This window comes from Ovis canadensis, chromosome 11 (genome assembly GCF_042477335.2).
Source record: "Ovis canadensis isolate MfBH-ARS-UI-01 breed Bighorn chromosome 11, ARS-UI_OviCan_v2, whole genome shotgun sequence".
NCBI classification, from domain to species: Eukaryota; Metazoa; Chordata; class Mammalia; order Artiodactyla; family Bovidae; genus Ovis; species Ovis canadensis.
The window spans coordinates 56,582,734-56,596,197 of record NC_091255.1 but is presented as its reverse complement, the minus strand read 5'-3'; the positions used below and the strand labels follow the sequence as shown (position 1 = coordinate 56,596,197).

General features: G+C 52.8%; 1 protein-coding gene across 1 annotated transcript in view; it reads left to right on the top strand.

Annotated features, from left to right (window-relative positions):
* Window positions 1-13,464, top strand: part of SCN4A (sodium voltage-gated channel alpha subunit 4) — a 52,534-nt gene that overhangs the window by 7,766 nt on the left and 31,304 nt on the right. Inside the window, exons 2-6 of the mRNA XM_069543715.1 lie at window positions 11,213-11,882; window positions 11,972-12,090; window positions 12,240-12,329; window positions 12,574-12,702; window positions 13,179-13,270. Of these exons, the coding sequence (XP_069399816.1) occupies window positions 11,610-11,882; window positions 11,972-12,090; window positions 12,240-12,329; window positions 12,574-12,702; window positions 13,179-13,270 (703 nt within the window). The 5' untranslated portion in view covers window positions 11,213-11,609. The remainder of the gene's footprint in view (window positions 1-11,212; window positions 11,883-11,971; window positions 12,091-12,239; window positions 12,330-12,573; window positions 12,703-13,178; window positions 13,271-13,464) is intronic.

Genomic DNA, 13,464 nt, shown 5'->3' with positions numbered 1-13,464 from the left:
CTTTGTTCCTAATCTTAATGGGAAAAGTTCCAGTTTCTCACCATTAAGTACTATGTTCACTGTAGGATTTTTTAGGAAAATGTTCTCTATCAGGTTGAGGAAGTTCTCGTCTATTCCTAGTTTGCTGAGCGCTTTTATCGTGAATGGGGGTTGGATTTTGTAAAATTCATTTTCTATATTCATTGATATGACTATAGGATTTTTCTTCAGCCTGTTGATATGACAGATTAACATTAATTGATTTTTGGAACTTTCCTGTGCTAATTTTCTTAGCACAGTGTCTAAGACTCTGTGCTCCCCATGCTGGCAGCCCAGTTCCATCTCTGGTCAAGGAACTAGAACCCACATGCCACAACTTAAAAAAAAAAAAAAAAGATCTGGCATTCTGCAACTAAAACCCAGTAGAGCCAAATAAATAAATAATTATAAAAATTAACTGATTTTCTAGTGTGGAATCTGTGCTGCATACCTGGGGTAAATCCCCTTTGGTTGTATAGTACTTTTTATATGCTGTTGGATTTGATTTGCTAATATTTTGTTGAGCTCCACCTGGATTTAAAAGAGAAAAGTCAGTTGCATAATTACAGGATGGTGAAACTCTGATATGGCCACAGTTCATGATGAAAACTCCAGGGGTGTCTGTAAACTCCCCTTGTAAGTGGGCTGCTGAAAATGTAAATGCCATTTGGGGATGAATGAACACAATGGGTGTCCAGGCCAAGGAGAAAAAGCCTCTCTCTCTGCGGTCAGACTATATCTGGAATTGGGTGTTCCGACCTGGCAGCCCCACAGAGAGAGACAATGCAGGGCTGGACCCGCTCCAGAGAAGAGCTGCCTCGCCCTCCAGTGTCCTCCCCGCCCGGGGACAGCTGGCCCTCGCCTGGCTCCCTGACTCCGGACCCTTCTTTCACACCCCTTGCCTCTAGGTTCCCAAGACTTTAACCCCGACTTCCGCCCAAACTTCCGTTTTGACGCAGTTTCCGACGGAGCTTCTCACTTCCTAACTGAGTTCTGGTGCCCAGGGAACAGGGTTTTAGTCTTGGCTGAGCCTTTCATTTATCATTCTCTAAAATTATCTTATTTGCTTCCTTATTTATTATCTGCCTTCTCCCTCGGGAATGCAAGCTCAGTGAGGACCGGGACTTCGCCACTCCTGTATCCCTGGTTCCCCAAATAGAGCCCCGCATAGCGTGGATGCTCAGGAAATGTTTGTTAAAGGAATAAATGTGTGGTCTGGGAAGTAGGGAGTTACTGCTCCGTTCAAGGCCTCAGTTTCCCCATCTGCAGAATGAGGGAGTTGGACTCCATGTCTCTGGTCCTTGCAAATCTAACATTCTTAAATTCGGGGGGGGGGGGTGGGGGGCGAGGGGCACTTCCTGATGGTCCAGTGGCTAAGACTCCACACTCCCAATGCAGGGGACACAGGTTCGATACCTGGTCAGGGAACTAGATCCCACATGTTGCAACTAAAGCAGCAACAAAGATCAGAGACGGCGAGTGCTGCAACTAAGACCTGGCACAGCCAAAAAAAAAAAAAAATTTCCATGAGAAGAGGTTCCCCCAGGCCCTCAAACACCACATCTCTGAGGTGGAGGCCAGAGACTGGCTGGCGGAAGGAGGGTTTGAGCTGTCACATGGCTCCCTTTACTCCAGGCTGGATTTGAGGGGCCATGTGGCGATCTGCCTACAAGACACCCAACCCACTGACATGGGACATTATCAGTACTTGTCCCTGCCAGAAAGTCGCTGTGTGTATACCCCAGATGTCTTTTCATTCTCCGCTGGTGCCACTGCAAATAGCCCAGCTTGTCATTCTATTCTAGACACACTATTAGGGTGAGCAGGGGGCACATACCCACTGGCCAATGTAAGCAACCCAGCACCCCTGGGAGGGGCTTTCCAAACCAGGGGGATGAAGTCCAGACTCCCAGATGTGGTCTTCGAGGCCCTGGCCTAGCTGCCCAGCCCAATTCCCCAAAGCCCATAAACAGGGATTCCCTGGTGGCTCAATGGTAAAGAATCCCCCAGTCAATGCAGGAGACATGGGTTCAATCCCTGCTCCAGGAAGATCCCACATGCCACAAGGCAACTAAGCCCATGTTCCCACAACTACTGAACCTATGCTCTAGAGCCCAGGAGCCGCGGCTACTGAGCCCATGTGCAGCAACTACTGAGCCCACGTTCCACAACAAGAGATGCCACCGCAATGAGAAGCCTGCTCGCTGCAGCTAGAGAGTAGGCCCCACTCAGCCACGGCTAGAGGAAAGCCCACACAGCAACAAAGACCCAGTGCAAACAGGAATAAATGATGTTTTTAAAAAGCCCATACAGATTCCAAGCCTTCCAAAGACTGACACAGCGCAGCTCCCTAGGTCCGGCTTCTGCATTTCCTCCGGCTATCCCTTCTCCCTGGAGTGTCCTTCCCTTTCACTTCCCTGCGCCCATAACTTCCTCATCCTTTGTGACTCAACTGAAAAGGCACTTCTTTCCTTTCCCTGGTCTGGAAGTCACCACTCCAGCCACCCGAACTCCCGTAGCACAATCCACTCCCTTCTTTATTTATTTATCTTTATTGGAATATAATTGCTTTATAATGTTGTGTTAGTTTCTGCTCCCTTCTTTAGGGTGAACATCTCTGTCTCCTCCTATCAGAGCTTCTGTGACCATCTCCCCAGCTATCAACTCTTGGAAGGCAGGATGCATAGCTGGTGCATCTTTGTGTCTTACTCAGGGCTAGCTCAGCTTCTGACTTATGAACAGAATGAATGGATGGCTGGGTGGGTGGATGGATGGATGGATGGCTGGGTGCATGGATGGATGAAACCTTTCAGAATCCATCTTATTCTCAGAAAGATCTATATCCAAGGCCTCATCCACACACTGAGTATCTGTGAAGTGCCCAGGCCTGGGACCAGCCGTGGTGATCTGGACAGACAGAGTTCCTGCTCTCTCGGCATTTTGGTCTGGTGAAGGAGATAGACAAATAAATTAGGCCAATAAACAAGTGATTATGAATTATGATAAATAATGTCAAGGAAAATACACCATCATGGAAAGTACAAGGGGCTTGGACAGAGAGATGAGGAGGAGAAATCCTCTTGGAGAAGGGACATTAGAGGCTTGATGGGAAAGTAAGCAGGAAAAGCCATGTGAAGAGATAGGAGACAAGAGCTCCAGAGAGAGCAAAGATCCAAAGGCAGACTTGAGTTCAGTGGTCAAGAAGCTGGAAGGAGGCCGGAAGGACTGAGGCAGAGTGGGCAGGGAGAACAGATCAGCAGACAAAGGTGAAGAGGTATAGATAGGGGCTGGATCACCAGGGCCTTGGAGACCACCAAAAGAAGTTTAGGTTTTATTCTAAGCACAATAGGCCATTACTGGAGAAATTTAAGCAGGAGAAACAATATGATTAGTTTCTTATTTTTAAAACAGTACCCGCTGGGACCTCCCCGGTGGTCCACTGGCTAAGATCCTATGTTCTCAAGGAAGGGGGCCCAGATTTGATTCCTGGTCAGGGAGCTAGATCCTACAGGCCACAACTAATGATCCTGCCACAACGAAGGTAGAAGATCCTGCATGCCACAACTAAGACCTGGCACACATAAATAAATAAAATATATTTTTAAATGTTTGCATAAACCAGCACCCGCTGCTTTACTAGACTGGTTTGGAGAGGGCAGGGGCAAAAGCAGGCAGCTATTGCAAGAAAATGTTGTGATATGGACCAGGGTGGGTAGGGGAAAACAGAGGTTATCGGAATTTTGGAGATGTTATTAATAGAACTTTGGACAGGCTGAATATAGAGATGAGGGAGAAGAAGAATTCACAAAGACATCTCAGCTTTTGATTTGAGCAGATTTGGGGCTTGGATGGATGGTGGTACCATCTCCTGGGTTGAGGAAGAGGGTGAAAAAGACAGTGATCTTGAGGAACCTAACCTTGCGGTTGATATCAGAAATGTGGGCGGTCTTGGGTGGACTGTATCCTCAAGCTTAATAGTTGATTGTAACCCCTTTTGGGAGTGAAACCTGTTCTCCATAGTGGCTGTACCAGTTTACATTCCCACCAACAGTGTAGTAGGGTGTCTTTTTCTCCTCACCCTCTCCAGAATTAATTCTCTAGACTCTTTAGCAATGTTGAATCCTTTTTCATGTGCATTCTGGTCATCTGTATATCTTCTTTGGAGAAATGTCTATTTAGATCTTCGGCCCATTTTTTTTATTGGATTACCTGTTTGTTTGTTTTGAGAATATATTTCTGTTATCTTTTTATTTTATATTGAAATATAGTTGATTTGGGGCTTCCCTGATGGTTCAGTGGTAAAGAATCCGCCTGCCAATACAGGAGATGAGGGTTCGATCCCTGGGTCAGAGGATCTGCTGGAGAAGGCAATGGCACCCCACTCCAGTACTCTTGCCTGGGAAATCCCATGGACAGAGGAGCCTGGCAAGCTACAGTCCATGGAGTTGTAAAAGTGTCAGACAGGACTTTGGGATTAAACAACAGCAGCATACTTGATTTACAATATTATGTTAGTTTCAGGTATACAGCAAAGTGATTCAGTTATACATATACATGTATCTCTTCTTTTTCAAATTCTTTTCCCGTTAGGTTGTTACCTATTATTGAGCAGAGTCCCCTGTGCTAAAAGCAGGTCAGTGGGCAAATGTTTCGTTCCAGATGCTATTGGCTGCATGCCTATTACTATCCACATAGTGGGGTCCAGGAGCCAGTTGGGTATTTCAGTCTAGAGTTCAGAGGAGAGAGTTGCCATACTCCTATAACACTACCTACAGTCATAGGAATGATGCCATCCAGACCCAGACAGAGCCCTGGGGCGAGGAAGAGGGACAAACACAAAGGACATTGAGAAGGAACAGCCAGAGAGGCAGGAAGTAAAGCATGCGTGAGCTGTCATGGAGGCTGGGTGGGTAGAGCCTGCCCAGAAGCGGGCCACGGCCAACTGGGTTGAATGTTTCTAAGAGGTTGAGGGAGGTGAAGACAGAAACATGTGCAGCAGGCTTGGCAGCATCGAGACTGCTAGTGACTTGACAAAAGCCACTTCCGTGGAGCGGGGGAGGTGACACACGCCAGGTTGGAGTGGGTTGGAGAGGGAATAAAAGGTAAGGAAGTAAAGACAGCTGGTGTAGACACTTTCCAAGCAGTCTGTCCATGAAGAGAGGCAGAAAAATAGAGCGAGAGTGAAGGGAGGTGAGAATTCCATACTCCCAATGCAGGGGACCTGGGTTCCATCCCTGGTCAGGGAATTAGATCCCACATGCCACGACTCTAAGATCCTGCATGCCACAACTAAAAAAAAAAAAAAAAATCCATCTGCCGCAACGAAGATCGAAGATCCTTGTGCCTCAGCTAAGATCTGGTGCAGCCAGATAAATCAATAAAAATAAAATATCTCTTTAAAAAGAAGGAAGGGAGGCGTGGAGGCAGGAGGGTGCTTTTTGTCACCACTACCATTATTTTGAAGATGGGAAGGCCTGGTCACTGAGAGGGAGGGGCTGGTGGTGGGAGAAAGAGACGATACATAGAGAAGGAGGTCCTTGGGAAGGCAAGTGGAGTGAGGGGCCCAAGCCGAAGTGGAAGTCCTGGTCTTGCTTTTTCTGTTGGTAGGATGGAGGAGGAAGGGGCGGGCAGTGAGGCTAGGTCCATTGGTTTGACTGAGTGTGATGGATCCCATGTGTGAAGACGGAGACTAAGTCATCAGCTGGGAGCACTGTGAGGAGGATGGAGAGGGGATAGTTGGAGGAAAGAAGAGAAAGCACAAAATAGTTCTCAAAAAGAAGAAAAGTGAGACTCACAGGGAAACCTATCCTTAGAGGGTGGCACTCAGGGAAAACCTGGAGCTTATAATCACAAAGGCAATGTGAACCCAGCCAGGTCCTGCCTTGGCAGCAGTAGCACCCAGCAGCTTAGGGCCCTGACTCAGGCAGAGCATAGCTGGGCTACCAGGTAGATGAAGGTTGCCCCTGGTGAGGGGTGGAAAGAGAAAGAAGGCTATGCTCAAGGGTATTTTCTTTTCTTTTCTTTCTTTTTTTAAAAAAAACTGGACTGCCAGGGAAGCCCCCTAAGGGAATATTTTTTTACTATTATAGTGTAAGCATTCTATTGCTGTTCAGTTGCTAAGTCATGTCCGACTCTTTGCAACTCCATGGACTGCAGTGCACCAGGCTTCCCTGTCCTTCACTATATCCCAGTTTGCTCAAACTCATGTCCACTGAGGCAATGATAGAGAAGGCAATGGCAACCCACTCCAGTACTCTTGCCTGGGAAGTCCCATGGATGGAGGAGCCTGGTAGGCTGCAGTCCATGAGGTCTCAAAGAGTCGGACGCGACTGAGCGACTTCACTTTCACTTTTCATTTTCATGCATTGGAGAAGGAAATGGCAACCCACTCCAGTGTTCTTGCCTGGACAATCCCAGGGACGGGGGAGCCTCGTGGGCTGCCGTCTATGGGGTCGCACAGAGTCGGACACGACTGAAGCGACTTAGCAGAGGCAATGATGGCATCCAACCATCTTGTCCTCTGTTGCCCCCTTCTCCTCCTGCCCTCAATCTTTTCCAGTGAGTCAGCTCTTCACATCAGGTAGCCAAAGTATTTGAGTTTCAGCTTCAGCATCAGTTCTTCCAATGCATATTCAGGGTTGATTTCCTTTAGGATTGACTGGTTTGATCTCCTTGCCATCCAAGGGACTCTCAAAAGTCTTCTCTAAAGCCACAATTCAAAAGCATTTTATTATAGAGGATAATAACGGGTAAAAATGAAGAGCCAGATGAAAAGGTACACAGGGAAAAGTCTGGAAGGACTCCAAGCATAGAATCTTTGGTCTCCCAACAGTATTTTCAAGGGGGGATTATGATGGCTCTTGTAACTGAGGCTGGAAGAGGAGGGAGGTGAAGTCTGAGGGGCTGATGGAGAGGGAGAAATCTCAGGGTCAAGGGCAGAAGACAAGGAGAAGCTCAAGGATTACACAACCCGGCACTTGAGCTGAGTAGTAGCAGGTGGGGGAGGGGAGTGCTCAAAGCAGCCATATCAAAGGAGATCCAGGTTCTGTTCATGATTTTAGTTCAGAGTGGGCTCAAAGGAGAAATAACTCAGGTGGAAGGGCCCTCTCATTCATTCATTCATTTGATAAACTCTTCTTCAGCATCAGGCACGCAGGTGATCCAAAGGGGAAATCCACTCAGCCAAGGTTACCAGGGAAGGCTTCCTGGAGGTGGTGGTTCGTGTGTAGGTTGAGCCTGACAAATTAAAGCTCTCCAGGGTGACATAAAGAAGGAGTGCTGCAGGAGGCATGGGCTTCAGTGAAAAACAGTGTGGCCCATTTGTGAAAATGGAGGTACCATGGCCAGAGGCCGGGTGCATGTAGAGAAGGGCTGGGTGACGAGGTAGAGATCGGATCATGGAGGGCCTGGGAGCCACATGGAGGAATGCAGACGTACTTTTAAATAAACTTTTTATAATGCATTGGGGTCTAGCCGATTAACAATGTTGTGATAGTTTCAGGAGAACAGCAAAGGGACTCGGCCATACCTATACATGTATCCATTCTCCCCTAAACTCCGGTTCCATCCAGGCTGCCACATAACTTTAAGCAGAGTTTCCTGTGCTTTATAGCAGGCCCTTGTCGGTCATGGATGCATTATTAATCCAGTGAAGGATTAAGCAGAGGGTGACCAGAACAGATTTATGACTTTAGAAATGGGGGTAGAGACTTCCCTGGTGGTCCGTGGTTAAGACTCCACTCTCCCAATGCAGGGGGCCTGGGTTCGTTCCCTGGTCAGGGAACTAGATCCCACATGCCACAGCTAAAGATCCCCCACACTGCAACTAAGACCCAGTGCAGCCAAATAAATAAATTAAAATAATTTTTTTTTTAAAGAAATGGGGATGGTGGATTGGAGGAGAGCCAGGTGGGAGGCAGGGAGGCAGGTGGGAGGCTGTTTGAATGGAGCAGGTGAGGGGTGATGAAGAACCCCCTGCAGGATGGAGAGACAGCTGGGTGCTGGAGGGAGCCTCGGCGAGGTTGGGAACTGACCAGATGTGCCACTGGGATGATTTTGGCCATCACCAACCAAAACCTTTGCCTCCACAGGCCTAGCCAAGGAGGGCATCCACCCACTGATATAACACAACATCCAGACGCTAAGTGGCTCCAGGGCTGGTGAAGAGGGAGGGAGGAAGCAGGGAATTTAGGACCAAGTGCAAATTCCAAAGGGAGGGATGAGGAATCCACTGGGGGCCAGCTGGGGGCCAGCAGGAGGAAGTGCCAGGCTAGCTGTGCTGGCTGTGGGCCCCGTGCCAATGTGCCAGGCACCAGTTCAGGGTGACCCCAAGCCCTGGTCTCTGAGGATTCTGGTGGGGGAGACAGACACCCATCACACAAGCAGGGCATGAGCCAGCATTGACCTAAGAACTGCGAAGGCAACACAAGAAGAGGAGCCATGACCTGACCTGTCCTGGGGCCAGTGCAGAGCGTGAGCAGAAACCATGAGAGGAGGGGGATGGTGACTGTTCCCGGAGCAGAGGAGAAGGGCACTGGGAGAGGCGCCTGCTGCGAAAAACAACCGAAAACAGGGCTGCAGACCAGGCCTTGGAGAAGCAGCGTCTTCCAGGGGCAGGAAGGAAGCGCTCACAGAGCAGATGTAGAGAGAGCAGCCTGATGGGGAGGCCACATTCCTCTCTCAAGAACAAAGGCTGTGGGGACTTCCCTGCTGGTCCAGTGGCTAAGGCTCAGCACTCCCAACGCAAGGGGCCTGCATTCGACCCCTGGTCAGGGCTTGCCAGGTGGCTCAATGGTAAAGAATCCACCTGCCGATGCGAGAGACGTAGGAGACATGGGTTTGATCCCTGGGTCAGGAAGAGCCCCTGAAGGAGGAAATGGCGACCCACTCCAATATTCTTGCCTGGAGAATCCCATGGACAGAGGAGCCTGGCAGGCTTCAGTCCATAGGGTTGCAATGAGTCAGATATGACTGAGCAACTGAGCATGCACGCATGGGAAACGAGATCCCACATGCCGCAAGTGAAGACTGTGCACGCCACACAAACAAGTATCTCAAAAGACCAGGCAAAATAAATAAGTACGTAAACAGAAGGAGGGGCTATGGCCGGGAGATGCTCGAGGGAGGGTCAGCTGTGCAGAGACCACCGGGTCTGACTGCTGGGGGCTCTGGAGACTCTGGCCAGCAGTTTCCACCGGCGCTGGGGCCCAAGCTGGACTGTTTGTCCCTGGTTTTCTGTCATCCCACTTTGATCTTGTTGTTCAGTCTCTCAGTTGTGTCTGACTCTTTGTGACCCCATGAACTGTAGCACACCAGGCTTCCCTGTCCTTCACTGTCTCCTGGAGTTTGCTCAAACTCATGTCCATTGAGTTGGTGCCCATCCAGCCATCTCATCCTCTGTCGTCCCCTTCTCCTCCTGCCCTCAATCTTTCCCAGCATCAGGGTCTTTTCCAATGAGTCGGCTCTTCCCGTCAGGTGGCCAAAGTACTGGCGCTTCAGCTTCAGCATCAGTCCTTCCGATCAATATTCAGGGTTGATTCCCTTTAGCATTGACTGGTTTGATCTCCTTCACTTGGGCTCCTGCAAAGGAGGAAGGGGGCAGCATCAGGCCAGAGAATTGTGCCAAGCGGGGCCCATGAACCAGGAGGGTGCTCATTGGCCATGGTCTCTTCAGGGCCATCTGGCAGGTCAATGTCTTCTGTTCGGACACGTACGTGGGACCAGTGATGGGGATGAAGGAGAGAAGGTGTGTGGCAAGTGGTGGGTACAACTGTGGGGTCAGTGTGAGGAGAGGTTTCAAGCTGGGTATACGCACTTCTGTGTGTGCACGAGTGCACACGTGCGTGTCCCTGCACAAACACATTTCCACGCACATGACTGGGCCGATGAGCAGCTGAGGGGCGGGGTGGGCAGGAATGAGCAAAGTCATCCCCGTGGAAACACGACTCCCCGGGTGATGGGAGGGAGCAGCTGGGCAGTCAGGCCGGGGGGCGTGGCCTGCTCTGCCCAATGGTTCTGGCCGCTCCCTGGGCCGCCCTCCCCACCTGTTGACCAAGCCTGAGGAAGTGCCCGCACTGGCCTGGGCACTGCTCAGGCATCTGGGCCCACTGTGACAGAGCTGCCCTCTGGTGTAGCCCTGGGTATCTCTGGAGCCTCTGTCCGTGGGGTCCTTGGGAAGGCTCTGTATGACCAGGTGGCTAGGGTGTCCCTGCGTCCGTCTCCTGATGTGGGTCATTCCCCAGGGCCTTTGCCATAAGTGACCCACCACCACCTCCCTTCCACAAAGAACAGGCTCAAGAAGGCTTTGGGGGAGGAGGGGAGTAGTAGCAACCAAGGGACTGGCCAGGAGACACAGTGCGTAGCTCTTATGGCCTCCAAGGCTCCTGGCAGGCGCCCCTCTATCTGCCCGGTTCATACAGGGACCACCAGCCAAAAGCAGTCCCTGGGAGCTCCGGTCCTGCCCCCACCATCGAAACTGTTCATCTCTTTCTCCCCAGGACCTTACCTGTGTGTCCTGCTCTTCCATGTTAACACCTACAGGCTCTCCTGACGTGGCCCCACACACACCTTGCATTTTCTTGCTCCAGTTCCCCCTCCCTGCCCATAGGTTAGATCCCATGGGTCATGGAGGAGGAAGCTATTGGAACTATCCCCAGAGCCTGGGAATCTTCCTTCTTCCCGCTCCCCATCCAACATCACACCTCCCCAAAGCTCAGGACAAGGTGCTACATGTTCACACATCTTCCTTGTCTCCTCCCTCCAAGCAAGATATGGTGAACAGTGGCAGGTACACGCATTCTCCTCATTCACGCCCCCAGCAGACATTACTAATCAATCCCCGCAGTCTCCTCGCACCGAGTCTGTCTCCAGCCCACATGGTCTTTGCCCCCATCTCCAGGCAGCCTGGAGAAATCCAGGGACGGCAGAGCCTGGTTGGCTGCCGTCTGTGGGGTCGCACAGAGTCGGACACGACTGAAGCGACTTAGCAGCCAGGCAGCCAAGAGCAGCTGATCGACATCAGCCTTCAAGATGAAATCCGTTTGCCGTTCCCGCTTTAGGCTGACCCCGCCGGGCCCCTCACCTCGGCCCGTCCTCTGGGTCTGCCCTCACGTCTCACATCCGATTCCTTTCTGCGTCACTGCAGGGTCGAGGTCACGGGGGTATAGCCACCTGTGGTTTTCTCTGTTCCCCGTAGGCTGAAGCCACACAGTTCCCAGAACTCGGGCCCAGGAGGCAGTTGAAGGCACGGGGGCGTTGGCCACGAGTCCCCGAGGGAGAAGAGGACCTGGTTGGTTTTCTGTCAGTGCAGAGGGGAGCCAACCCCCTGCTGGGGCGAGTGTGGTGCAGGGCTGCGGGGGTGATGCTCTGTGTCCAGCATCTGTGCAAAAGCAGCACCCGGGCCCGCAGGCACACCCTCCAGTTCTGACAGCGCCTGCTCGCCAACCTGCCTGCCCTGGCCCCAGGGCAGGTGGGAGGTGAGTAGCGGGACCGCAGGCCCAGGGCGGGGTGGCCGCCCAGCACCCCGGGGGCTGCACGCTGCAGCTGCCCCAGCTGCCCGCCACCCTGCTGGCCCCTGAGCCCAGGATGCGAAGATGGCCAATGCGTCTCTGCCCACGGTGGTGCCTCTGGGCCCCGAGAGCCTACGCCCCTTCACCCGGGAGTCCCTGGCAGCCATAGAGCGCCGGGTGTTGGAGGAGGAGGCCCGGCAGTTGCGGAACAAGCAGATGGAGGTCGAGGAAACCGAGCGGAAGCCACGCAGCGACATGGAGGCTGGCAAGAACCTGCCGCTCATCTACGGGGACCCCCCGCCGGAGGTCATCGGCATCCCCCTGGAGGATCTGGATCCCTACTACAGCGACAAGAAGGTCCGCGCCGGGGAGGCCTCCCTCCACCTGTCTGTCCCTGGTCCATCCGTCTGCCTGTCCCAGGCCTCACAGCTCTCTCCCTCCTGCAGACTTTCATCGTGCTCAACAAGGGCAAGTCCATCTTCCGCTTCTCAGCCACTCCTGCTCTCTACCTCCTGAGCCCCTTCAGCATCGTCAGACGCTGCGCCATCAAGGTGCTCATCCACTCATATCCTGGCGGAGTGGGGCGAGCACAGGGGTGGGGAAAGGCAGGCAGGGGTCAGGGATGGGCAAGAACGGGGCGCTCTGGGTGAGGAGGCCCTCTGTCCTCCTCTCCTCCCCACCTGCTCCTTCACTTTCCTTGACCCTCCCCCCAACGCTGTTCAGCATGTTCATTATGATCACCATCCTGACCAACTGCGTGTTCATGACCATGAGTGACCCGCCTTCCTGGTCCAAGCACGTGGAGTAAGTGCCCCGCCCCCACTTCCCCTGGTTCCCCAGTGTCTCCACTCGGAGGACGCCCCAAGTGACCATTGCTCTGTGTTCCAGGGGGACAAACACTGTCCCCGTCACTCCATTAGCACCCTAAGTCCCCAGAGTGGCACACACCGGCCCTCTCACCGATGTCCTCAGCCCCCTGGGTCCTCCATCCCAGGAGGCCCGCCTCTGCCACCCACATCCTGGCCCTGGCCCGCCCTCTCCCCGCCAGGTATACCTTCACAGGGATCTACACCTTCGAGTCCCTCATCAAGATCCTGGCCCGAGGTTTCTGCATCGATGACTTCACATTCCTCCGGGATCCCTGGAACTGGCTGGACTTCAGCGTCATCATGATGGCGTGAGCAGGGGCCCCCAGGGGGCGTCCAGAGCCCCATGCGAGGGAAGGGAGGGGGCCAGGCCTTGGAGAGGGCAGCTGAGTGGGCTGGGTGACCGTCTGAGGCTGGGCTGCAGGGCTGTGGTCCGGCGTGCACAGTGGGCTGCACCTTTCCAGGAGCTGTCACTCTCCGGGTCTGACTTGGAGGCTGTCCATCCGGGTGCCCCTCCACACAGTACATATGACCTGGCCCCCAGGCCCCCACCCCCTGGGAGAGCTGGGCTACCCTTGCCACTCCCCCACTCCTCAGCAAAGCCCCTGCAGTGTCTTTCCCACCTCTCAGGCCCCGATAGGAGTCTATGGTCCTTGACCTGTCCCCTTGCATCTCCACGGTAACCCCAAATACAAGGATTCCTTGGGAATCCTCATTCTGGGCCTCGTTCTGCCCCATCACCCACCCCTTGGCTCTGACACAGCCCTCACACCTACCCCCCATCCAGGTACCTGACGGAATTTGTGGACTTGGGCAACATCTCAGCGCTGAGAACCTTCCGGGTGCTGCGGGCCCTGAAAACCATCACAGTCATCCCAGGTACAGGGGAGGAGCAGGGACCCTCTGCCTGGGCCACCTGGCCTGCCCCCTTGCCCATGCCTGGAATGGGGCACTCAAGTTCTGGGAGCCTGACCCAGGGTCATAACCCTCCCAGGTGGCGTAGCACCCTCATCAAAGCCTGGACACAGAGTAGGGGGGGTCCACTGTTGTCTACAGGGAGAAGAAGAGGCCCC